The sequence below is a fragment of the Podarcis raffonei genome, chromosome 14 (genome assembly GCF_027172205.1).
Source record: "Podarcis raffonei isolate rPodRaf1 chromosome 14, rPodRaf1.pri, whole genome shotgun sequence".
NCBI lineage: Eukaryota > Metazoa > Chordata > Lepidosauria > Squamata > Lacertidae > Podarcis > Podarcis raffonei.
Genome location: NC_070615.1, coordinates 31694312 through 31720702, shown reverse-complemented (window position 1 = coordinate 31720702; position 26391 = coordinate 31694312). Strand labels below are relative to the sequence as shown.

General features: G+C 43.9%; 1 protein-coding gene across 3 annotated transcripts; it reads left to right on the top strand.

Annotated features, from left to right (window-relative positions):
* The first annotated feature begins 445 nt into the window (after positions 1 to 445).
* HAPSTR1 (HUWE1 associated protein modifying stress responses) lies at positions 446 to 26391 on the top strand. 3 transcript variants are annotated; one of them, XM_053366092.1, is made up of 4 exons: positions 449 to 947; positions 2712 to 2792; positions 12108 to 12383; positions 22206 to 26391. In XM_053366092.1, exons 1-4 carry the CDS (start codon positions 683 to 685, stop codon positions 22448 to 22450), a joined length of 867 nt encoding a protein of 288 aa, XP_053222067.1. In that variant the 5' UTR covers positions 449 to 682; the 3' UTR covers positions 22451 to 26391. The 3 variants fall into 3 exon arrangements, with proteins under 3 accessions (XP_053222069.1, XP_053222067.1, XP_053222068.1); XM_053366093.1 differs by lacking the exon at positions 449 to 947 and adding an exon at positions 2079 to 2289; XM_053366094.1 differs by lacking the exon at positions 2712 to 2792 and having other exon boundaries at positions 446 to 947.

Below are 26391 nucleotides of genomic sequence, written 5' to 3'. Positions count from 1 at the left end.
CTCTCTGGACATTTCTGCGCCCCTCCCCCCACCCTCCTCTTAGGGGAGGGTCACAACTCAGAACAACACGCTAAGTAGAGAGACAGAAAGCAGCTGCGCCTGCGCGCAAGCATAGACCAGAGGGCGAGCGAGGGAGTTAGAGAACTCCGAACTCCCTCACATCCACCCCGCGCTTGCGCAGACTAGCCCCTCCACTCCTATTTTTTTCTCCCTCCCTTCCATTTTGTCGCCGCAACCAACCTTAATGCTCATAATATGTTTCGGGGGAAGGAAAGCGAGAGAGAGAAAAAAGACCCGACTCGTTTCCGTCTCCTTTATGACATTGATGGACACGTCAGACGCCCAATAGGCTTGCGGAGGCGTCCAAAGGGACGATCGGCAGTGGCGTAGCGAAGGCAGAGGAGGCGGGATTTTCAGCCTTTCTTTTCACTCCTTTTTTTTTTGGCCGCAGCCAACCAATCACCCAGCCAGCATGTTCGGGTGACACCTTTTGGTGCGCTCGGGGCGGCGTCTCGGGCTCAGTGTGGTCGGAGGCGACGGAGGGGCCGGACGCTCCTCGGCCTTGTTGTTGTCGTCGTCGTCGTCGTCGTTATGGGGCCGCTAATGGCGTCCCCGTCCCCGTCGAGAGGCGCCCGCTTTAGGTAGCTGAGCGGCGGCGCACGACAGAAGCGGGAGAGGCAAGATGGAGGAGAAGGCGGCCAAGGAGGAAGGCGACGCCGAGATCCAAGAGCTGCACGGGCCCGAGCACTGGTTCAGCAAGTGGGAGCGGCAGTGCCTGGCGGAGGCCGAGCAGGACGACGGGGCGCTGCCGCCCGAGCTGCAGGACGACGACGAGGCCGCCGCCGCCGCAGCTGCCGCCGCCGCCACCCCGCAGCCCGAGCACAAGCAGCAGAAGCTCTGGCACCTCTTCCAGAACTCGGCCACGGCCGTGGCGCAGCTCTACAAGGGTGAGGAGGAAGGGAGGGGGAGACCCCGAGGGATGGAAGGGGGGGAGGGGAGGGAACGGGGAGCGCCCCCTCTCAAGATGGCTGGGAGGGAGGGAGGAGGCATAGAGGAAGTGCCAGGGCCATGGGGGAGGGGTTTCTTTTGGGGGAGGAGAGGCTGAGGTTTTAGGAGGTATCTCCAGTTCATGGGGGAGGGGAAGCGGGTCCCCTAATTATGTTGGGGGTGGGGGGAGCAGGGAGATAGGGACCTCCATTTATGGGGGAGGAGATTTGGAGGCACGTCGAATAGCTTGTGGTTAGTGGGGGCCTCCTTGTATAGAGGCGTGGTGTGTGGAAGGGCACCCCTATTCATGTAGGGGTATGGGGGACCCCCATTCAGGAGACCCTGGAGAGGTTCTCGGGGTAGGTCGAAGAGCTTTTGGAGGAAGATTGGTATCCGTAGAAGGAGACGGGGTGGGGAAGCCAATTGGCATGGAGCTGGGGAAGGGGGACCCCCCTATTAAGGAGGCACAGTTAGAGAAGACGAGGATTCTGGCGGGTTTGGAGCAGGTCGAAGAACAAACGGGTCTCCATGGGCAGCTTAATAGGAGAAGGGGGTTTCCTCTGCCTCTACGTGGGGCAGTTGAGTATCCTGGGGTAGGGCGAGAAAGGAGAAGCCCGTGTACGCGCTAATGCGTGTAGCTAATACACGGCACGTTCATACGTGCGCAGTCGCGTGTGTATGCGTGCTTCACGCGTTCCTGCTTCCGCGCTTCTCGTGTATCTGGGCATTCACGCGTGTACGTACACACGTGCGGTCTCTGTTCATTGATACGTGTGTGAGGGGCAGAGGCGGCGACGTGTCTGCTTCGCTTCCTTTGCCCCCTCTCTTTCGTGGGAACGGGGCCTGCAGGGGGAGGAAGTGGCCGCGGGCGGAGAGCGGGAAGCGCTTGTCAGGGGGCCCTCCGGCCGGCCGGCCTTCCTTCCTCCCAGGCCTCGCCCGCCCGTCACGGCCTTTCCAGTCGGCCGCCGTGACACAGACACGGCGGGCGCGCACACAAAATGGCGTGAGGCGGATCCCTCCGCCCTCCTTTTCTCGCCTCGCGCCCCATTTTCTTTCCCCTCACGAAATAAATATAAGGAGGGTGGGGGGCGGAGGGGGAGAAAGGCATGTTGGTTTCTCCTTCGTTCTTTTCTCCTTCTCCCCCCCCCCCGCGCAGTTGGCAAGTGGGTTCGTCCCGGCCCCTCCCTTCAGCTTCCCGTCGTCGGCCCTTCCCACCGACAAAATGGCGAGAGGGAGACTCGGGTTGGGAGGGGCCTGTGGCAGGAGGAGAGAGAGGAGACGACGTGAAAAAAGCGAGTTATTGTAGGATTCCCTTTCCCCCTTCCTTTTAATGGTGTTTGTCTTTTCCCCCTCCTGCTTCCAGTCTCCCCCTACGTGAGGGGAAGCAGTTTTACTCCCCCCCCTCCATTCACATGTGGTTGGTTCCAGTAGTCTCTCCCCCCTCCATGAAGACTTGGTTGATTCCAGGATGCTTCATATCCTGATTTTTCAGTCTTTTTTGTCCCCCTCCTTCAAGAAAGGTATCCCATTTCCCCCTCCCTCCTCCGTCCAGGCAACTGAACAAAATGGCGAAGCCCAACATGGCCGAGGGAGGGTCTGAGTGACAGATCATAAGCAGAGCCTGAGAAAGAGATAAAAACGAGTTAGGTGGTTTTCTCTCTCTTCATTTTCTCGTTTTTGTTCTTTTGTTCTTCCTCCTCCTGGCACCCCCCCCCCCCGCACAGACCGTGTGTGTCAGCAGCCCGGCCTCTCCTTGTGGGTCCCATTCCAGAATGCAGCCACTGCTGTCACCAATCTGTACAAAGGTGAGAGATTTCAGGTTGGTAGTGGGTTGTGGGGAGGGTGGCAGGATGAATGGGGCCTGAAGAGGACAAGTAGGAAATGGACTTCAATAGAGGAATAACTGAGTTATTTTTGTGCGTGTGTGTGGTTTGACAGTCATGCTGTGCATCTTCATCTCTTACCTCCTTCAAATCATAGTCTTGTTAATAAATGCATACTGGTCTTCACTTCATATTCTTGGGCATTTCTGCTCCACCAGGGCCAGAGGAATGTGTTTGCTAGGAAATGTTAGTTAGTTTATTTATTTTTATTATTGCATTTATAGTCCATCTTTTCTCCAAGGAGCTCAAGGTGGCATACATAGTTCAACCCTCCCTCCCCATTTTATCCTGCAGCCATCATGTGAGGTCGGCCAAACTGTGAGACAGCGACTGTCTACCTAGTGAACTTCATGGCCAAGTGGGGATTTAAAACCTGGTCTCCCAGGAGCTAGCGCAACACTATCCGCTACATCACACTGACTGTTTTGCAGTTTCCTGCTCCCTCCCTCTCTGTTTCTGTTGTGGTAGTTGCACAAATTGTGGCCACACGGTTCTTCAGTCTGGTAAAGGTTTGCTGTGCTTTACCTGACTGTGGTACTGCAGTTACAAATAGCAGAATAACTTGCCACTTTCAAAGTTAGGCTGGTCAGCCAGGTTTTCCCTCTTGCCTTCCCACACAATTAGTGAGCATTGCTGGACAGTGCAGTTGTATATTTGTGACAATAAATATGGAAATAGGGTGCTGGTGGTTACAGATAGCTTGGCAAAAATGCAATGTTGCGGAGCTGCATATTTGATTAGGAGGGTAACAGGGGTATAGTTCTTTATAAATGGTCTAGCACTTTGAGTCTCCAGCTGCTGCACTACTGCTCCCATTATCGCTTACCATTGGCTAAACTGGCTGGGGAGTCAGTAGTCCAGGTGCTCTTGGGACTACAAGGTTGAAGAACAGTGGCCTTCAAGTAGTGACTTGCAGTGTGTAGCTGGGTATTTCCCAGACTAGAGACATGTATGATAGACTTCTGGGAAGAGAGGAGTGATTCATAAATGATAAATTTGAGAATGCTGAGGTCTGGAAATCAGTGCTGTATGTTGTAGAATAAGGCCTACTCCACCCTTTCCCAGAAAACTGCTGCACACTGTAGAGAGAACTGTTTCCATTCTAGAAAACAGAACACTTCTGGAGTATGGTGCCATGATATTTTCAGTGTTCATAATTGTTAATTATAATATGTCTTGAGGTGCCTGCATCTAAATAACTCAGTATTGAGTGCCTTCTGCTTCCATCGTATAGATAGAAGCTACTGAATCATGCCCTTCACTGTTCTTGGAGATGCATTGTGAATTGTGAGTGAGTGACAAAATCTTCGTTGTAAGGAGTCTTTGGCCAGAATGACAGAGCCAAATGTACTCTGATGTGACAGTTGCCAAAGTTCTTGGAAGAAGAAATGAATCAGTTTATCTGCTCCAGTGTTTGGAGCCTACCTGTCCATTCCTTTCCCTATCTTGAATGTCAGCCATTTTTGTGCTGCATTGTCCTTGACCTGCATTACCAGCAGTCTGTTAGGTCTACCTGGGTCCGAATGCCTTTTAGGAACAAGTGCGCTGAGATAATAAGGTCCATTCATTACAGAAGCCTTTCTCAAACTATGTTTTGACCAAAAGAGCCTTGTAAGTTAAGAACACCTAGGTATTGCTGAACATTTGTGCATAAGGCAGTCTGAGAGCCACCTTTTCCTCGGTGGATTTGGTTATAGAGTGTGGAATTGGTGGTGTAAGCCTTGAGACCTAACTGTGATAGAATAGAATGGTGGTGGGAAACCCATGGTCCTTCAGGTGTTGGATTCCCATCACCCCAAGCCAGTATGACCAATGGTCAGTGCTGATACAAATTGGGAGTCCCACAGTACCTAGAGCACCAGTTTTCCTATCCCTAGAACAGGAATGTTGAGGTGCCCCAGGATGTCATCTGTTTCTTCATTCCCTTCATTCTGACCCTCTGCCTCATAGGAATGACTAAGAGCTTTCTAGGTTCTTCATTATCACAACACAGACAGAATTACCTTGGTCTGTCTGTAAAGTGGCAGAATGCTTCTGTCTCACCTATTGTAGTACACCTGGCCCTTGGATATGGAGTACAGGTATTATTCAGCTAAGAAACCTAGGTGTGGTTCAGGCTAATTTCTGAACAGTTCGAAATGGGGGTCTTGAGTCACCTAGCACATTACTGGATGAAAAGTTGCTTTGTGACTCAGTGCCCTAAGGCCTCCATTCTTGTAGGAATCAAGAGAAAGTTGATTTGCACACTTGGAAGAGGAATTTCTGGAGTCTACAAGGAAGTCTAGAAGTGGTTAAATCTCTACCCTTAAGTTATGTTACAAGCAGACAGCCTTGAATTGGGGAGGCTGACTCCTAGAATAGTTTCCAGCTTGACATTATAGCATAGTTTCCCATAGGAACAAAGTGATTCTACACTTTGGCTGTGTAGTAGCTGACATTGGAGAGAACTGATCTAGTAGTAGTGTGGTGCTATTTATACTGTCTTCTAAAAAACCTTAAATCTTAGTGACACTGAGTGAATTGCAAATCAGTTGGCATCCAGAATGTAGATGACAAAGCATCTAGTTCCTTCTCGCAGTCACAGAAGACAGCGTGCATACTGACTGCTAGGGTATTAATATTACTCTTTTTACTTTTAATGATTATCATTCCTATGTTTTTAGCTTTTTCTGTTTTATCTGCATATTTGTATTTTTAACAGTAAGTCGCCTTGAGTACCAATGGGGTGGGGGAAAGCGGAATATAACTAAATAGCAACAGTTCATCCCTCAAATTAGTGAGCTGTGCTGTGCTGCTAGACTTAAATGGATCAGTTTGTGTTTGCTTTGTCTTATATGAGAAGGGGGCAAGAATGTGATTATGGGTTTTTGTGGGTTGGGGTTTTTTCTGATTTATGAACTGCAGACCAGCATAGGAATCTTAGCACACTGAGACTAGAATAGCTTGCCAGCTACTGGTACATCCTCCATAAGGTTCACATGTTCTCTTCCATCCACTCATGGTGGAAAACTGAAGACAGGACTACTGACTGTGTCTGAAGTTGCTCCCATTTTCTATAAGGAGACTCTTTAAGAAGTAACTGGCCATCTGACAAAATGGTTTCAGTTTCAGTAAACCACAGGTTACCCTTTTGATACGTTTAACCCAATATGGTGGGGTAACAATAGTTTAGTCAGACTTAACTTTTTCTGCAATCATGTGAGTAACTTGCTATAGAGCAATAGGTGTAATTAGATGGTGTAGCTTCCAGTGTGTAGTGGTTTGAATGGAATGCAACACTCAAAATGGCAAGCTCTTAGTCATCAAGGGAGGTCTTTGCCAACTCAGCCGATAGTATTAGTCAGTGCTGTTTTTCCTTATTTGTGCAGCCAGCTTCCATTTTGCTTGTTTATTGCTTGGTAAGGGAAGACATCTGTGTCATAGCAGTGACTTGCCTTATGCATGTACCTGTTGAAAATAAAAATAAAAACCCATGGAATTGGGTTGTAAAGAGTGAAGCGTTAATTTGCCATGTGGAGTCAAAAGACCTGTGTGCTAGGCTAGTCTTGTAACTGCATCCTGCCCATCAGTTGTGCAAGGCAGAAAGTGGGTAGGAACAGGTGCACTGAGTACTACAGGGCAGCTTAGGACAGTGCAGGAGCATTGCTCAAAGCTGTGGAAAGTTGACTGTAGGTGGAGTTGGGACAGGATGTTTACTAAGTCTGGTGGCCCAGCCCACTTAAATTGCAGGATACTGCAGGAAATTGTGACAGTGCTAATGCAGCAGCACTAGTTCTTGAGCCGAGGTTCTCATGAAATCCCATCTTCTCATATAAGAACATAGAATAGAACATAGGAACACAGAAACATATAAGAACATAGAATAGAACATAGGAACACAGAAAGCTGCCTTATAGTGAGCATGACTTCAGTAGCACTGTTGACACCAACCAGCAGTGGCTCTCCGCAGCTTCAGGTACTGGCTCCTTTTAAGCATGGAGAACATGTGCTCTTCAGCTGAGCTACAGCTCTTCCCTACACAAATAGGTAGACAAATTGTCCAAAACCAGTTTGAAATCCATTTTGTGTTACCAGAGTCATAATTTTTGACCTGGCAATATACTGTGAAATCACAATGTGGGAGAAACCATGAAGCTAGCCAATGCTTCTACATAGTTCCATACTTATTTCAGATATTGCGATGTATTATGATGTTTAGTTGGTGATCTACTGTGATATTGAAAACCAGTTATCGCCCAGCCCTGTACTGTAAAAAGGCGAACTGTGAAATCTCTAGTAGATGTATTGGCTATGGACTCAGTAGGCAGTCTTGTGTAGATGACTCTCTCTTTACACCCTCCATCTGTAACTGAAGTTAGTACTGACCTATCTGTACATGTAATTTATAAGGGTTATATAGTACAGCAAAAATTGTATATAAATGCTGTTTGCTTCCTGCTCTTCCTCTTCTTACACTGGGGTAGCATGTGCCCTTGTCCTTCACATTTTATTCTCTCAGTAATACTGTGATGTAGGTTTGACTCAGAGTGACTGGGTCAAGGTCACCCAGTGATCTTTAACAGAGTGCAGGATTGAATCCATGTCTTCCCAGTCCTTCCTTTAACGTGCTAACCACTGTACTACATTGACTTTCAAATTGACACATTGATAATTTTTAGAGGCAACTCCTTGGCTTTTGTCATGGATTCACATTGTCTTGCACATAGCCCTGTTCTTACTGAGTTTGCCACCTCAACCTCAGTAGCTGGATCTATGTGTGTATGTTCTGCTCGTATGGCAACATTAATTCCAGTTGGATCTTCAAAGGGTGCTTAGAATCAAGGTAGCAAATCTGCTTTAATCTTTTCAAAACTGGAACAGCTCCTTGAGTAAGGAATACTATTCTAAATGTATGAATCTGACTAGGAAAAAGGTGTCAATTTTATTATTTACTGCCAGACTTGTGTACTGCTATTTCCACACCAAGAATGGACACAGGTACCTTTTGACACTGTGCACACACATGATTTCACATGTATATGTGTTAGCAGTCCTTCAAAAATGTCCATCCACCACCGTTCAATTACTCATAATACATCAAGTAAACAACTGTTTCTTCATTTGGATCCTACTGATGGTGGCCTTTCAAGGTAAAACAAGTTGCTTTCTGGACTGGCTTTGGTCACCCAGTCAATACAATGTGGTAGTTCTAATTGCTCAGTGGGAGGTCAGTCTGTTAACCCCAAGTAAGGAAATTGTTGACAATCATGCCAAGCGTAATGGCACCAGGCAGAATAGGAAGATGTGTAAAAACAAGGAGTGTCAGTCTAAGACTGTAGTTCTCACTCTGATATATTGCTGTTGATAAATCACAGTGCAATTTACAAAGTTGCCAAGGACAAAGTGGAATGCATGTATTTCCTAATTCAGTAAGGATAGGATTGAAAGTGCAAACTTGCAACACTTTTTAGCAGGTAAAAACTTGTGCTGAGGATTTTGCAAGTCAAGCAAATTTTAGGAGTGTTTCTAATATATAGGTCCAGTAATTGTGTAGTTTGCTAGTGGTTGAAGATGCCCAGTAAAAGCATGATAGTTTTACCATTTTTTTTTTGTTAGTAGTGCTAATGTTTTGAAATCTCCCTATAAGGTCTGTTAAAAACAAAGCTGAAGGCTTGTTTTCAGTTCCTTCAGCTTGAAATGACATGTGACTACTTGGCTGGTATGAAGATCATAAGCTTTTCTTGTCATTGCAACTCTGGAATGTAGTGTCATACAACTCTTGAGTGTGTCTATTCTGGATGCTAGCTGAAGTATCTGTGTAGAGGGCAGATACAAGTGTAGATGGTTGTCAGTGTGCAGTCATAGAAAGTAGGACTTAAACATGTTAAGTGAGTTGCGTAACTTCTCATACTGCTCTGTCTCACCTTTGCAGATATGTATTTACTGTTGAAAAGCAGCTCAGTATGCTTTTTATATAACTTGAATGTAATTAGCATTAGTATATTGATAGAGAAATTTGCTTTTGCTTCCTTGGCAATTTCTGTGTCGTGGAAGCATCTTTTAACATTAGTTCTATGCATGCAATTCCATTATAAAAAAAACTTATGTAAGGAGACTATTAGACTTGCTTGTTTCCCATGGGAAACAATCTTTGTTCAGATTGGGATCAAATTGATGAAACTGCCCAGTCTACTCTCCTAATTCACCGATACTCTCCTAATTCACCGATACAAATAAGACAAGTGTATTGAAACAAAGTTTCATAAATGAAAGTTAAGATGGTGGTAATGGGCCTAAACACCATGGCACTTCAGATTAATAACTGATGGTGGTGCACACCTCAATTGCTGCCTTTAAAAGTTGCCTGTAATCGAAACCCTTGTACAATGTGGCAGTATGGTGCTGCCTGGACTAAATAGCAGATGTTTTACCCTCACCCTCCCTCTCAAGAAGCATAAAGGTGGCTGTCAGATTGCACCTGTTTCTTTTTACTGCCTACCCCCATTATCCTCCTCTGTGATCTGTTTGTCTGGCTTGATTTTGGCTGTCATCTGTCTGTTACTGACCCCTGGCAGCTTTAGTTGACACAGAGAGGAGGAAGTGACTCAGGGCTCTCTTGACTGAGTTCATTTGCTTTAAACATCTACTTCCCCTAAGCATCAAGGTGTCGAACAATAAAAGTGATACTGTATATGAAATACAATAAACACAATTCTTTAAAAGCTGTGTTGGTTGCAGGAGGGTAGGGATTACTGTAATTTATTGTAGTTCCTGTAAATTATTCCTGGTGCTTGTAGCCATCACTTAACACCAAACTACCACTGGCCATGAGCAAATGCTATAGCCATGGGGCACCTCCTGCAGTGGTTAACAGCAATAAATCAGCAGTAAACAGTTACTTCAAGACATTTTGTAACTCTACCAAAGGGTTATTAATGAGACTTCATAAAAGAAACTGAAAGGCATAATATTCTCCTCATACAAATGCTTTCGGGTTGTGGAGTTTTTTCTTCCTAGTAGTCATAGTTCTGCATTATAAGTTGCTGGGTCAGCAGCAGAATGACTGTAGTTCAGTTCTGAACCCCATGCGAACAGCCACTCATCTTGATATCCTATTGATACGATATCAGCTGTGGATATCCTGAATAGTGGGCTCTGGCTGACTTGTGAATGAATTTGGAAATGCAATTGCCATATAGTGTGAAAATCGAATAGTTGTTCTAGAGCATTCTCATAGGTGTAGATCCCCCCCCAACATCTAGCAGTGAAAAGGGGTTTGGTACAGTATGCTAAATGGCTTAAATTGTCTTGTTAAGAATGGATACTCATCCAGTAATAGAATGGGTGGAGTTGTGTGAAGCACAATGGTTATGTGAAGCAAGCCTCTTGCATATGCCAAAAGTTCTGATATTATTTCAGAATTCATCATATATAGTTTTCTCTTGAATTGGAAGAATGGAACAATTTTTAAATTGAGTTTTAAGGCATGCGTGCAGTTTCAAACTGCCAGAGTAGTTTTGATACAACTTATGGCTGTTCTCATTTCTGGCTTTACTCAGATTGCAGGGCTAGGCCCCATGGCATTCTCCTGGGAATAAATGGATATTCTACACTGTTTGCAGCTCAAGGGCCGGGTCACATTGTTGTGCATGGTTACTCAACACCTGATGGTCTCACTGCTGAATATGCAAACTGACTTGGTTGAAAAACATTCTGTTTGAGCTGAACTGATAGGAGAATGATCTAGTGTGTCTTGATCATACATGTAGGCCACTGTTGGGTGCTGCTTTCATCAAACGTGAAAGCATGAATGTGTAAACTGTAGTCTGTTGCCGGTTGCAAGAGCTAGAATGATCTACCATGGATACCATTTGGCTTGGGTTGAGACAGTTGGAATCAGTTGCTGGATTCCATGTGTTGGCTAGGCAAGTCTTATGATTTCCTGTTTGTTCATGTTTGTAAAATGAGCAGTTCAGTTTGCAGTGCTTGAGGAGTATTTCTGTATAAATGATTTCTCCTCAAAAATTTCATGCCACTTTGAAATTTGAAATAGTTTGTTCTAGGTAGTGTGCATGAATAGTTTGCCAGATGTGATGTTGGTAACCCTTTTGGAGGATTAATAAAGTTGTACTTGACTCCTAAACTTATTCCTAATGATTCTGTCTGATGTCAAGAGTCTGTTTACCTTGGGATATTACAGAACTGGGGTAAAATTACATGTGTGCTCAAAAATGCTCAATCCAAATCTTCCCCTTGAGTTAATGAGCATTGACACTATCTGTAGGTTACACTTTTCTGTGTTAAATATTACTGTGCTCACCGTCCCAATTTGAACGAGCACCACTATGCATCAGGGTTCACATGAAACCCTCTAAGAGTGTGCCACTGCTTTTCCACATTGCATGCCTCTAGCAGCACAAGACAATGCTCTTGAATGTGTGGCAAGAACTTTAGTCAGTGTTGCCCCCAAAAAGATTTTGTCAGCTTAAAAGATTCAAATAATACTTTGCTACAATCAATACTATACAGTTACTAGGTATGTGGTTTATGTGCTTAACCTTTTAAGCCAAACTTTGCCATAAATTTGGGACTCACGGAAGCTGTTCTTCAAAACATGTGGAGGGCATCAGGTTGGCAAAAGATTTTTTTTAATCAGACAGAAGTTTAATAGGATTAAATCGCATTTTAATCCCATTGGAGTGAGACAACGAGGAGATGGATACAGGGAACAGACCAATCTTTCTAACTATGATCATAATCATGAAATAAATGCTTCCCGTTTTGCCTTTATTTTTATTATCTCCTCACCCTGGGACAAAAAACATTCTCAGAGAGCAAAGCCAGGACATCTGGCAGCTTGTTTTGTATGCTCCTTTTCTTTAACTTCTATGCTTCTTTTGACTGAACTTGCATTTCTTCTTCTCCCCTCACCCCCCTTCTCAGCAAACCAGAGCAGTTTTTGCCTTCATGCTGCATCCAGCAGAGCACAACTTTTAAAAGGACACTTGTATGTTTACAGAAACTTCACGCAGGAAAAAGATGTTTTAAAACAAAAACCAGTTTCAAATGTGTGCAACTCCATGGGAAGTGGTGGAGGGGGAAGCAAAGAAACCATACATTTAGTGCTACTTTTCACAGGTTGCACAAAGAGGCTCAAAAGTGTTTTAAGTGAGTCACATGAAGTCAGTATTTGACTCCAGAAGCAGATTTTAACTGTGTATCTAATGCACCTCCTAAAATTCTTGTCTCTTTTTCCAGAAAGCGTGGATGCCCATCAGCGGAGTTTCGATGTAGGAATCCATATTGGCTATCAGCGTCGTAACAAGGATGTGTTGGCTTGGGTTAAAAAGCGCAGAAGAACTATTCGCAGAGAAGACTTAATCAGCTTCCTGTGTGGGAAAGCGCCTCCTCCACGAAACTCTAGAGCTCCCCCAAGACTAACTGTAGTATCCCCTAACCGAGCTACTTCGACAGAAACTAGCTCCTCTGTGGAGACGGACTTGCAGCCCTTCCGAGAAGCCATAGCTCTCCATGGTAATGGTTCTGGCTTTTTCAATGCTTTTCATAGGAATGGGTGTTTAAAGCTCACGCCTCTACACTCTTTTAACTTCTTTAATGACCGTGAGGTGTTACGGCAGCTAACATGAAGAGTAAAGGCACAGTTGGACTGGCTCTTAGTAGCTTGACACCTCATTTGCATTTTCTGCAGTCACATCTAGCTGTAGAGTAATTTGTTGTTTCTTGCCCTGGAAACTGCTTAGTGCACTTTCCAGTGAATATTCCATGTTGGTATCAAAGGGTTGTATAGCTCTGAATCACTGTTCCTTAACTCTGCAAGCTCCATACACACTAAAAAACCACTTGCTTGTTATGAACATAGTTGAGCAGGGCTTAAGAAACATATGTTGGGAAAAGGAAGAAACTTTTCTTCATTTCCCTCTTCTAGCAGAGGGAAAAGGGGGCACTTCAAAAATGTTAAGTTTTGGAGTTTAATTGATTATTTTTATTTAACAAAATGGATATGCTGCTTGATGATAGAAAACTGCTAAGCGGTTTTTTGTTTGTCCATGGGACAGCCTTGCTCCTGTGGCTCTTTAAGCCATGCTTTCAGCCATTTTGTCTTCCCAGGGACTTGAGCAAGAATCATAAAGTCTAAGGTGCAATTTAGGTGAAAGTAGTTCCAGCTTTGTAGACTTTTCACTTGGGTACACTGGCTGACACCTTCTTGTATATCATGAGATGAGGCTTGCATCCATGCTCTCTATTTGTTAATGTGATGCATGATTGTTTTTGGCTAAGTGTACATGAATTTGGAATCTGTAGCTGGCCAGCAGTCAAATGAATGTGTACTTACTACTTTGAAAGCTTTCTTGCGGCATGGAGGAATTTAAAACATTACTAGCTTGTTTGGACACCTTCATCCTTGCAAGAAAAGAACATGCTTCCTGCTGAAATGCTATTCTCTACTTGTTTCACAGTGCTAAACTTACCACTTGAGTGCATGCCTATGAAAAGATCCCAGTGGTGCAGACATGCTCAGATTGAAGTGCAGGCTGATGCAACTGAAATAGAAAACCATTCGAAGTCACCTGCATGTATGGGGGAGGAGGCTTGATTTAGAATGATTGCAAGCTCTCTTATAAATTACTACTGATGACTCAGTTTCGAGAAGATGGAAGACGCCAGGGTTGTAAGCTTTCAGAGGTGTGGGTATTTCAATAATGGATGTTTGAAGAACAAGTTGACCTGATCTTCCAGAATAGCTTATTTGGGTTCCCATCCTGGCACTGATCAGACCCACACTTGCTTAACTTCACATACTATAGAGGTGACATTTAACTTGCATTGTTTTGAGGGAAAGAAACACATTTTAATGTTTGATTTTTTGATTTTTAGAGGCATAAGCTATGATGCCCTTCTAAAAGTTGCCTAGATTTGGATAAACACAGCAAGGCAAGATTTTTTTCTAAAAAAAGTTTTGGTGCAACTCATAACCAGGAATGGAAACTTCAGGCTCTAGTTCTGAATGTTGCCCTCCAGGCCCCTCTTTCCCTTGCTCAGGCAACACCCCTCACTGGACCTGCTTCACACTCCTTGATTGTTGTTGCCTGGCTGGCTTAAATTCTTGAAATATTGTCCTTGAACTCCAATAATGACTTGCTTGCCTGGGTTGAAAATGGAGGGGTGTGTGTGTTCATGTGTGTGTATGTAGAAACCGTACAAAGGTAAAGTTGTTGTCTCTTGCGTCACCCTCCAATCCCAACCCCAGTAGGTTGACCAGAAGGGAATGTGGCCTTCAGCCTGAGAAAATACTTTGAGAGCCCCAATGTTAATAGAGCAAAGCACTGTGTATTTTTAAGGGAAACATTCAGTAGTGTGCCTTGGGACACTTGTGGGTAGCATTGTTTGGATCACTGATAGCATTTCCCACAGGTCCCACTAATCATCCTATAGTAATAAGAGAGCTGAAGTGCATGCTTGTTTAGTGGTGACTAAATATCATGCATTAGTGGTTTGGGTTGTAATTGTGCAGGTGTTCTTGGCTTCAAGTCCTCATTTGGTAAGCTAATATAAATAGTGAGTTGTTGAGATAATAGCATGGATTGTAGTTGGGTTACTATTCATCTTCAAATTATGCAAACCACTGGCCTAGACTGGAATTAGAGACAGGTGTATCTTGGCAGAGCCTTTTGTTGAAATCCCCCTCCCACAAACACACTGGTCTTCCAATGTTTTCAAAGCAAGATGGAAATGGGAAGTGCTTCTGTTACTAGGTTGCAAACTGATGCCTAGCCTTTGTGGCTGTAATTGCAAGCTTTCGCTTCCTTCTGGATGAATACCAAAGATAGTTATAGTTGCAAGAAATGCCTGCTAACTATAACTCTTTACTAACTCTAACTATAACTCTTTACTAACATGGCCAATATTGCTGAGGAATATGCTCTACCTTCTCATGTAGGAGTGCAAATATCCAGTGTGTGGGAACGCCTCATTCTCAGGCTTTCTGTTACGTACGTATTTGTGTATCTATTTGGCTGTGTCTGGGATTGAGAAAAATGACTTATATCTCAGCACAAGGTTCAGTTCCCCACATCTCCAATTAAATGATCCCTGAAACAGGGTTCAAGATGCTGAAGAGCTGCTGCCAGTCAGAGAGCACAATGCAGCGCTAGGTAGGCATAGCTGTGCTATGAACTGGAACAAGGTAGAGCTGTTTTGGCTTCTGGTTTTTCGTGTTTGCCTTGCTGCTTAGTAATGTCGTGGTGGGGTTTTGTGCTTGGGAATAAGACTTCAGAAACAACCTGAAGTTCCAGTATTGAATTGAAAGCTACCATTGACCAGGATTAGGGCATGTTTCTGCATTGATGGAGGTGCTAATTGGATATATGCTGGGTCTGGAAGATAGAACTGAAGAAATCTCTGTCCTTTTTTGGTAGCTTTAGAATAGAAACTCTTTCAGGTTGTGGTAAGTTATTGCAGTTTGGAATGCTTCTGTTTAGGGTGCCATCATGCCACCCCCCCCGGTAGGATACTACATTCCATTATTCCTTCCCTGGCTTTCCATTTTTATCCCTACAGTCTTATTCTTACATTTAGATCAGATCTTTTCCCAAGGAGCTCGGTGGTTCCCCCACTCCCCATTTTATCCTCACAACAATTCTGTGAAGTAGGTTAGACTGAGAAATAACTGTCCCAAGCTTACCCAGTGAAGCGGAATGGCTTAGGGGTTTTTGAATGCTGTCCCCACAAGTCCTAGGTTGGTACTCATAACTGCTGTGCTACATTGCCTTGGGTAGCATTTCCTGGCCATGTAGCATGTTTAGTCCACATGGGGTTGCTGTGGGTTTTTCCTTCCTTGAGGTCTTTCGCTCTGGTTATTTCTAGCTTGTGCACACAGTGGAGGTCCCCACAGTCATCTGAAATTACACTACTTAGGTGGCAAACACGGTTAAGTGTATAGTCTAAACCCTCAGATTGTTTTGTTTTATTTGTTAAGATTATCTAAACCTTTTCCTAACAAGAACCTTCAGGACATGTCTGTCTGAATCTCAACCAGGGTCATTGGGGTCAGCAAGCACCAGGCCAGTCATGGCAACATATTGTCAGTTGTGCTTCTGAACTTGGGTCAAAAAACCTAGATAGAAAAGCTTAGTGTTACTGACCCCTTTTCTCGGATTTCCTACCTAGGAGACTCTCATTGACTTTAGCAACTTCAGTTCTAAAATTCTGCCCTGAACATGGAGGATTCCATCTCTGCCTTGCCTCTTTTGACAGCTGTTGCCTAGAAAAGCTGTGCTTTCTGCAAACAACTCCATCAGCAGATTGGGCCCTGTTCAGGCATTGTGCTTGAATGGGGATTCGGAAAACAAATAGTGGGTGTGCACACTGGCCTCTCCACATGCCCTCACTGATCTTTCTTTATTGAGTAGGGAGGTCTGAAAGGGACTTCTAAGCAAATTCCAGAATTGGGAGCCCCAGTTGCCCAGACACACTTAGAAGGCCCCTTCAGGCTTTCCCATTCAATGCAGGAAAGTTCAGAGAGGAGCATGGCATGCATGTTCTTGTGCCCATATCTCACATTCCAGATTCAGGTATAATGCAGCCAAACAAGCTTTATTGGAGTTCAAGAACACATTTCACTCCAAGGAGGGTGCGAAGCAGGACTGTTGAAGACTCTGGTAGGGAGAAAGGATGTTTCTTGACAGGGTGTGTAACCTATGGAGAGGCCTGTAGGGCCATTGGCTCCTGCATCTGATGTTTCTCTGGTGCACTGTGGAAATATATTGACACACTGGCTGCAGCAGGAGAAGCTACTTTGGGTCATATCCCAGATGGGCTTGATGTGCCCTGTTCCCTATTTGTATTTCTCTCTGAACAATGGGGCTTTCCTGCCATCTTGCAAATAGCTTTCAAAAGTCTTTTCCATGTCAAAGTGGCTTGCTACTTGGCAGGATAAGGGCTTGCAGCTACTGGTGTGGCTACCTGCTCAGACACAGAGAACTGGTTGTGCAGTTCAGGTCCTGGCTTTTGACTCCCATATTGTTGTGAGCAACTTTGAGTGGCCTGGAGTCTGTCTATTCTCCAGTGACATTCTGGCAGCTGGGAGAGATCAAGAGTAGGGTTAATTTGAATACTAATTCATTTCCCCATACTCATATCCTGCCCTTCCCGATGGAGGCACAGAGTGGCTAACGATAACACTATTGTACACACGTCACAGCAACAAAAATGTTAACATCATAAGAGTGTGTGCAGAAGAGCAATGGCAGCAGAAGGGTCAATTACATACCAAAGGCCTGAGTAAATAAAGGTTTTTACTTGTGCCTCAATGAGGCCAGCATGAGGGACAATCAAATATCATTTGGGAAGGAATTCTGTACTTTGAGGGGGAGTGGGGCCATTTCATCTCCTGCCCAAGAGAAGTTGAAGTCAGATTAACAAGTAGAACAGATATTAATAGATGGGTAGAGCAGTACTAGAGAAGATACTTTTTCAGGTACTTGAGCCTCAGTTTTCCATTCTGTTAACTATTTTGTTAAGCGATAATTCATCCCCCTTGGTTTGCCATTAGCTGTGGTACACTTGCGCAGTAATGTGTACTTGGAGTTGCTTCACTTCATATTACCAACTCCTGTTAACCAGCAAGCGAGGGGTATAGGACCCTCTGTCGTCACATTTCATGAGATAGGTTCTGTTGGTTGTGGACTGAACCCTCAACTTTTCTACACTGAACAGTATTTATTTCGGTCAGAATGTGGCAGCAGACTATCTTTAGACGTGTCCACAATTTTCTGGCTTGGCTTTGTTGCCAGCCATTATTAGTGATACCTTCTCCCCCTCCTCTCCCAGGTGTCTTCCATGTGTAGAGGATATGGTGGTAGGATGGGGACTTTTCTCACTTTGCATTGGATGTTGGAATAAGTAGAAATTACTTCTTAAAAGCCCAGTGTCATGTCCCTCTCAGCAACTCACTGGTTTGGTTGGATGGCTTTTCTGGATAGGTCTGGGAGAGACTTCTGCCAAACACTGGAAAGATACTACCAGTCAATGTAGATGTTCCAGAGCTAGATGAACCAATAATCTTGACTCTCTGTAAGACAGCCTCCTATAAGTGAACAGAGGGACATTGGTTGAGAGTTGCTGCTTAGGACAGAGAAGTGATTGCCATCAGTGACTGAATTTGTCGACTTCTATAAGAAGTTCTTTGTTCTCAAGTTCAAATTGCTGCGTAGGTTACATGGAATTAAGCTTGGATCAAGTCTAAAATCTTGCTATCCAGATACTGGATTATAATTCACCAGCTGAAATGACCACAGGTTGGGATGATAGGAGTCTAGAGGGCACCACGTGGCCTCCCATGAAATGAAACAGTATATTTTTATATATTTAACTGTATAATATTATTATTATTATTATTATTATTATTATTATTATTATTTATTAAATTGAGTTGATAGATTTCCCCAATTTAGTGTGTAAATTCATGAAACTCAAAGGAATATATGTTTGCTAGTCTTCTGAATGTGTGACTTGGTCAGATATTCTTTCCTCCTTCCTCTGGGAATCCTGTGTAGCAGAATGTTGGATTTGGAGGTGTCCCTTTGTTTTTTAAGAAAAGTTTATTTGGGACTGGTTGAGGTTTAGGAATTAAATTGATGGAGCTAATGCTCATTGGAAATAAGATAGCCCCACCTCTGAGGCTTCCTGCAGGGAAGGGCACTTGTCTCATGTGACACCATCTGGAAATATTTCAGAGGCTGGAGGTGAGGCAAAAGGTGTTTTTCTCATGTGGCTGATTCTTTGGTGACTGGTAAGGACAACTGTTTCTTGTCAGATCTGAAAGCAGGGAGATGCAAACGTAAGAACCCTGGTGCACATTACTCAACAATGTGTTCATTAACAAAGGCTTCTTCAGGCAATTCCCTATGTCAGATGCATCTGCTACATTCTGTTAACAGTGCCACGGGTTTTTGTTGTTGCTGTTGCAGAAGGCTGATGCTATTCTTCTGGATTCTGATCCAGTATCGTTCAGGGGCCTGTCAGTATGTTTCTTGACTGCTGGTTTGCAAGTGCTTGCCTTTGGAAACTACATACTGTCGGTGCACATTCAGTTTTATTGTGCAAGCATTTGGCCATAACAGTTTGACTGTTCAATGAAACAAGTATTTCAGAGGTCTATAGTGGGTATCAACATGGATGTGATTTGAACCTTGTGCTCTTGAATCAGGGAGTACTGTTGACTTTTGTAAATCATTGCTGTCAAATCTGTGCTCTTCAGGAATAAATTCTGTGAATTTTAGAACTGCTATAGAAAGTTATCATTCTGAGGCTGAAAGTTTCAGTATAAACCCTTGAAGCAGAGTAACACGACCTGGTAGTAACTTATGCTTCTTTTTATCATCTGACTGAAGCACATTCTCTTGTACTGTATTTTATTTTTTGTAAATATGTAGCTCTGAGCATCATTGTGACTTGATTGCTTATTAATAAGCAAAAAAGACACACCGTGGCTACTTTAAAATACGGCTACAGACATAATGTCTGAACTAAACCAAACCTTTAATAGTGAAAGTAGCTTTTAATGGCTGGTATTTTGAGCCCGGACCATATATATTTAAAAGTCTACATTGGCTCCCAGTACGTTTCCAAGCACAATTCAAAAGTATTGATGTTGACCTTTAAAACCCTAAACAGCCTCAGCCCTGTATACCTGAAGGAGCATCTCCACTCCCATTGTTCAGCCTGGACACTGAGGTCCAGCTCCGAGGGCCTTCTGGAGATTCCCTCACTGCAAGATGTGAAGCTACAGGGAACCAGGCAGAGGGCCTTCCTAGTAGTAACACCTGCCCTGTAGCATGCCCTCCCACCAGATGTCATGGAGATAAATAACTGCACAACCTTTAGAAGACATCTGAAGGCAGCCCTGTATAGGGAAGTTTTTAATGTTTGATGTTTGCTGTGTTTTTATTATGCTGGCTGGGACAACCCTGTCAGAGGGGCAGGGTATTACCACCATCATCTTTTAAGGTTTTGGTAGCACCTATATTAAGGGTCTTGAAATATGCAAATTTAAACCTAATTGATCACTCACCTTGTGGCAACCGATCAACCAGATTCTTGACTAGAGCTATGTGCCAGTGTAGGTTAACAGCCTGGCCCTAAAAATTGTTCCACACTGCTACAAGGCATAAATCTGCATGTTACCTCTTTGCAACCTTGTCTGTCTGTGTGTACGGTTATAAGGCTGATGGGGCTTGGGTGGGCAACAGACTATTTGGAGAACTCCAGACCATATCCATAAAGCCTGTGCTAGAAATACCTGTTTTGCGCGACACTGTTAATACCATAAACATGTAAAACCTTATCTGCCAAGGTGAATTGAAACTTAGCACCAACTAAAACATTTTACTTTAAATGTGCTGTTGTACTACTGTAGTATGCCTCTGAATGCATGCACGATTGAGCAATAGCACAAGAGGACAGGATATGTTAGGCTAGATGGGCCTTTGGCCTGAACCAGCAGGCTTTTAGGTTCTTAGGTAGAAGCTGTGACTGGACAACAAGCCCACTAGCTAGTTAAAAGCATGCTGTTCTAGCAGGCTGCCTCCAAGTTCCTTAAAAGGGGCATCTCATTCTGTCATGTACTTGCTTGGGAATAGTGCTACGTCCTTTAGGCTCCCTTCTGCTGTCAGACAATGGAATTTTGAAATTCTTTCCCCTTGTAGTCTTGACATGCTTCTTGGAGATATACAGATAAAATGATATTCGCCTAGAACAGCCCTCCCTCCCCAAACTGTGTATCTTTCAGTATAGTTGGTAACTATATTTCCCCAGAAATTGGTATGGCCTGATGAGGATGTTGCAGCATTAATACCTAGCAAGCATAACCATGATTTGGCATGGCCAAACTTTGCCCTCCAGCTGTTTTGTGACTACAATTCCCATCACCCCTGACCACTAATCCTGTTAGCTAGGGGTGATGGGAGTTGTAGTCCCAAAACAGCTGGAGGGCCAAGTTTGGCCATGCCTGGTTTAGATGTTAGGTAGACAAGCTGTGGCTTTTGCAATGACTGACTTTGGTGTTACCCAAGTTCAATGTGACTATCTCATAAACCTACCCAGATCACCCTTATATGGTTGTTGAACCTACCGCTAACACTCTGACAAGTAACAAAAGTGCAGATTCCTAAGTACCACAGAAAGACAACAAGCAGCTGCCCCCAATTCAGAAATTCTTGTACTGTGGCTTAAGCAAGTGACCAGAACACAGAGTTGGAAAAATGTTTTGAATTCCCAACCCCTTGTATAACATTGTGGGTTACCAAGGCAACCAAGAACCTGGCCTTCTTCCCAGTCTTGCCTGAATTGGCACTCTACATGGGAAGGGAAAAGGGGGCCAGGAAATGATACCTTCCTTTAGATGCTGGTTGAAGCAAAACACATCCGTGCAAGCCTCAAGAGGGCTAGGGTGGCCTTCTCTAATATTGAGTCCTCAGATGGCTGATGGGAGTTGTAGTCCAACAAGATCTGGGGGCTCAAGGCTGGACTAGGACATTGGTTGTGATCAGTGTTGTGGGGCAGAAAATCCCCATTCCCCAAAATTACATTACTTTTTTATGTGTGAAGAAGGTTTTCTGCTTGATACATTCATTAATAACAATGAATGGCCATTGTAAGTACAATATTTGGCAGGCTCTGCAGTTTTGGTCTCTGTTAAATTCAAGTAGACTTGGGCCCTGTTTTCAGGCTTCTCAGAGGCATATCTGGTTGACTACTGTGAGAATTGGGTGTTGAGCCTAGATGGACTTTGTCCTGATCCAACAGGTCTGTTGTTATGTCAACATACTAAATTAGGGCACAAGAGAATTTTCCAGTGTAAGTTACCCTAATCTGCATAAGAGAAATTTCAAGGGGGGGGGGAAATCCAATTCAGTCTTTGACCTTGATCTTGTGGCCACAGGAAGTACTTTACATAAACTTGTTCCAACTTGTTCTGAATTTCTTGCATGTGAAAAGTATGTGGAATCTTCTAATGTTCCTAACTGATTTGATTATGCCCACTGGGCTGCTCTCTGGAGAACCTCAAAAGTCATAAAGCACTTGAAGATCCCTAGGCCTCAGTTAATAAATTGAAATACACTGTACATTGCTCTGTGTGACTTGTGGTTTCTGATTCTGCCAGTCACGTTGCAGGCTGTTTTGCAGGAGGAGACTTCCTATTTTGAGCTGATCTTTAGGTCATGAGGGTTGGGAACGGTCCTTAAGACAAATGCTGTCTAACTTTGGAGTTGGGCTGATGGGGCTTTTTTTGGATGCTGACTCTTCTAATTTCTGCTTTCTCCTTCCTTCCTTCAGGTCTTAGTGGTGCAATGGCTAGTATAAGTGTTCGTTCGAGTACCCCGGGCTCACCCACTCATGTGAGCAGCGGCTCCAACAGTAGTCGAAGGAGAAATGGACTCCATGACGTTGACTTGAACACTTTCATATCCGAAGAAATGGCACTCCACTTGGACAATGGTGGAACTAGAAAGCGTACCTCAGCCCAGTGTGGTGATGGCATTACGGACTCCCCAACCCATAAACGCAATCGTATGATCTAAATGGCAAAACCTTTTGACCCCCACCTCTCCCTCTTCCTCATTTCCCCCCTCCCCATGCTGCTTTAAAGGCACTCGATCTGCAGCGTACCTACTGCTGGGGAAACAAACCTGAGGCGCTCTCCTCCCAAGTCACACAGATTCAATAATTGCCATAAAGGAAAGCTTACGTACTGACAGTAGATTCTTCTCTCGTAACTACAGCTTTCTTCAAATTTAGATTTCTTTAGCAGAGGACTTCCAATGTTGTGTAGTAGCTAGCAAGCTCATCGCAGGCAGAACATGCATCCGTTCCAAGGCTAAAAAGTGACCTTACTTGTACTCTTAAAGGGAAAAAGGAAATATCAGACATTTATTTGGTTATAGAAATGCTTTTCTGTCCTTTTTTTTCTTGCTGTGTTTAAATACTTGCTTCAACAGTACTGCCATTTTGACAACAGTGTCAAAAACATGACTTGGCATGTAAGACCTGCAGGCTTCTTTTTTTGAATATATATATATATATAAATATTTTCTTCTTAAAAGTTCTACTGGGCGCATTAATTTCTATATAGTTAAGTGTGCAAATTTATAATTAAGTATTGGCCTGTACCCTTTTTTAAGTTCCCAAAGCAGTTGATGGTGGCCGTGTGGTAATGTAAAGAGGTTCTACGATGGTTCTGCAATGGAAACTAAATCAGTGCTAAAAAGGATCTTCATTGGATTTGCTTTGTGTGTGTGAGAACTCTGACATTGCTGCACCAGTCTCACCTCCCACACCCTCCTGGCCCAAGAACTTTTAATTGGAAGTCTTTCAGCTGATTGCCCATTATTACTTGAGTATTCCCTTGTAAGCAATCAGCATAATTCTTCATTAATTGCCACAGAGGAACATGTTCTGTCACGGGCGAACAGGTGGCTTGGGTACTACATGACTTGTATTGTGTGCTTCCTGTGAAGAAATTATCATTGTGGAATGATGAGGAAATGGATGGATGGGACTAGTTTTTGTTTTTGTTTTTTTAAAGGGTATTGGATGTTTTCCCACTGTGTTGAGTGTGACTTCCAAGCCGCTTAAGGAGACATGACTTAAATCACCAAAGTCAGCCAGTGCAGGTCTTCCAACAGGGGCAAGATGTGACTGTTTTCAAAGTCCCATGAAACAAATTTCTCTAGGAGATAATCCTGAAATGTTTCCAGTGGCTTCAGTGCAATATGCAGCAGATGCAAACTGAAAGAAAAGTCTTGGGTTTAAGCTGGCCTGGCCTTGAATGTGAGCTAATAGCCAAGTTCTTGCCACCCTGGCCACCCTGTGGCATCCTTGGTGAAGCAGGTTTCTGGCTGTACCATGTTTTCTCAATGTCAGTCATGTGGTGTGTTGGATCAGCTAAGTGAACCTTGGAGAATGCTGAAGGGAGGCTTAGAAGAGGACCAGCATGTAAGGGCTATTCTCCTCCACCTGTGTGAGAAAGAAACCGGTGACAGTGACCCAGTTTGCATGTAACGGTAAGTCAGAACAGTGGCTTAGCGCAACTGAGGAAGTGGGCTGGTTGGTTCCAGATTGCAGCTGTTACTCTCTTTGCCCAGTGAAGTTAGGCATGGTTGGCTTAGTGGTGCACCCGAACCTGGGCTTTCAGTGGGCAGACAAGCCATGAACTGTAGCCATGGTTTGTTCTTGGTTTCTCATTTTGGGAGAGACAAAACCACAGGCCTGATTTGGATGCAACACTAAGCCAAGCTATGGCTTAACCCTGGCTAGCGGGGCACCTTGGGCAGGGCGCTGTGGCTGCTGTTTTCAGTCCAGGGACCCTTGCACCACTTGTTCAAACTATTCACACTTAAGCCATGGTTTAGCTACTGTTATGTGTGAACTGAGGCAGTTGTTGCAGAAGGCCCCAGCCATGCCTAGTTCCTGAGATCTTCCCAGTCTTAATCAAGTGGTGAATGGAATGATGTCTTGCCTACTTTCTGCTTCCATAACTGGGGGCTTTTTTAAGCAGCCTAGCCTTCAAGTAATTCAATTTAAACTTCTTGGCCTGACCAGCTAGGCGGCATCAGGACCCTCTCTACACCGTATAATGCATATGCAAACCCAGGTCTCCACCCCCCCATGGTCACTTCCCCATTTCACTTAACAGGATGGAGAGCTCAAAATGCATGTGGATCTTCCTGGCTGGAAGCGCCCTGCAAATGGCTGTTGTGAGGCAGGGGAGGGGGGAATCTGTTTATGCTTCGAATACCTACGGGGATCTCTGTTGAATCGTGGGATGCAACAGCATGACTAGTTGGCTGGTACCGAGTCACAAGTAGCTCTTGAATTTTTCTGCCTTTTCAGCCTTGAGGTGTCCTGGCACAGGTGCCCTTTTGTCACCATTTAGAAGAAGTCTGCTTTGAACCACAGGATACTCTTATAACTTCCTGAGGCCAGGAACATGCATTGCAAGAAGCATGTTGCTTTTTTGCTTTTGTAGAGCTTTTAAGTATTGCTAAAATACAAACAGCTTGGGGGAGTTGCTAAACAAATAATTTTTTTTTAAAGTTACGTGGTGTTTGTGGCTACAGGTTTGTAGTTCATGATACTATGCGTGAATTTTAAAACAAACCCTGAGACGACACTTTCTAAAGGTTGCCAATGTATGTACAGCTAGTTCACTATTGTTGACCTAAAAAAAGTGCACCACGGCTTCTGTGTGACATTTGTAATTTGCATGTGGTCTAGAACTAGCTTCCATCGTGAGAATTCACACTGGTATGTGCCGTAGTGACTTAAGACCACAGTGCAAAAAACCTGACTACCCACCAGCTTTTTCTGCCAAAAAAAAGTGGCACTTCAGAAACATAGGAGACTGTTTAATTGAGAAGCCCAGAACACTGGGCAGAGTCTTGTATTTTTGGTAGCAGTCAGCCTGGAATGGACAAACGTCGCATAATAACGTCTGCCACTGCTATGCTCCCCAACCCCCTCACTCCTAAATTGATTTAGTTCATAGGTGTACAGAACTAGTAGAGGAAGGTTTTTCTAGGGCTTCACTAAACACTGGGTTTTTCTGATCAGTGGTATGTTTTCTCCAAAGTAGTTAAGTGAGGGCCAGCCCATAATGCTAGTTGGAGCAGGATACGATACGTTTGTTTTATCGCTTAATGAGTTTGAAAAGATTGAAATGTGGATCTTGATGTGTGGAGTTCTTCTTCCCTCAACCCCTATCAGATAGAATATAATAATTCCTCTGTTCACTAATGCTTTGAAGCTTTGCTATCAGTCTAGCTCCTCTGAACAAAATTTGTCAAGCGTTTTTTTTAATATATTTTTGGTGCCATTTTTTTCCTTTTTGGTAAAAGAAAAGCTGGCTTTGATAATCTAGCTGCACTAATAGTGTGTGTGCTTGTAAGTCTTTCGACAAAATTTATTTTTACTGCTTTTTGAAACCCTTGTATTTGCTGTTGAAATATTCAGCCTCCTGCCAAAACAAACAAAAAAGCTAGACTGCATGATGGCCTCATCTGGGAAATGGGTGTGTAACGAATTAACTTAAATATCCAGTGTCGATTATTTCCATTGGTTGTGACTTCTGGAAGAATAAGACTATTGTAAAACAGACATGTTTAGCGCTTTGGGATGTGGTGGGAAATTAGTCGATTGCAGTTCCGCATTTTTACCTGGTTCAATTTGAATGCCTTCCAGTGACGTTTGTCTCATCTCTTTCCCCATGTAAACCAAACTTAACATGAATGTGGGGCAGATTTTACATAATAGTGTATCCTGCATTGAAGCTGAGCTTGGCTTGCATATTACTAAAAGTTCAATTTAAATATTAAAACACATGAGCTATAATGAAGTAATGCAAAGCTGATTTTTTTCTTCTTCCTTTGTCTGAAACTGAACTCCTGCAATCCTCAAATGTGACTTACCCTGCTGGAGAAATAGATACCTTTTTAAAACCCTAATAAAATTCAAAATAAACCAA

Coding starts and splice junctions, on each gene's coding strand:
- HAPSTR1 (XM_053366092.1), top strand. CDS start 683: ATGGAGGAGAAGGCGGCCAAGGAGGAAGGCGACGCCGAGATCCAAGAG. Junction 2,793..12,107: donor TGTCACCAATCTGTACAAAG/GTGAGAGATTTC, acceptor CTCTTTTTCCAG/AAAGCGTGGATGCCCATCAG. Junction 12,384..22,205: donor AGAAGCCATAGCTCTCCATG/GTAATGGTTCTG, acceptor TCCTTCCTTCAG/GTCTTAGTGGTGCAATGGCT.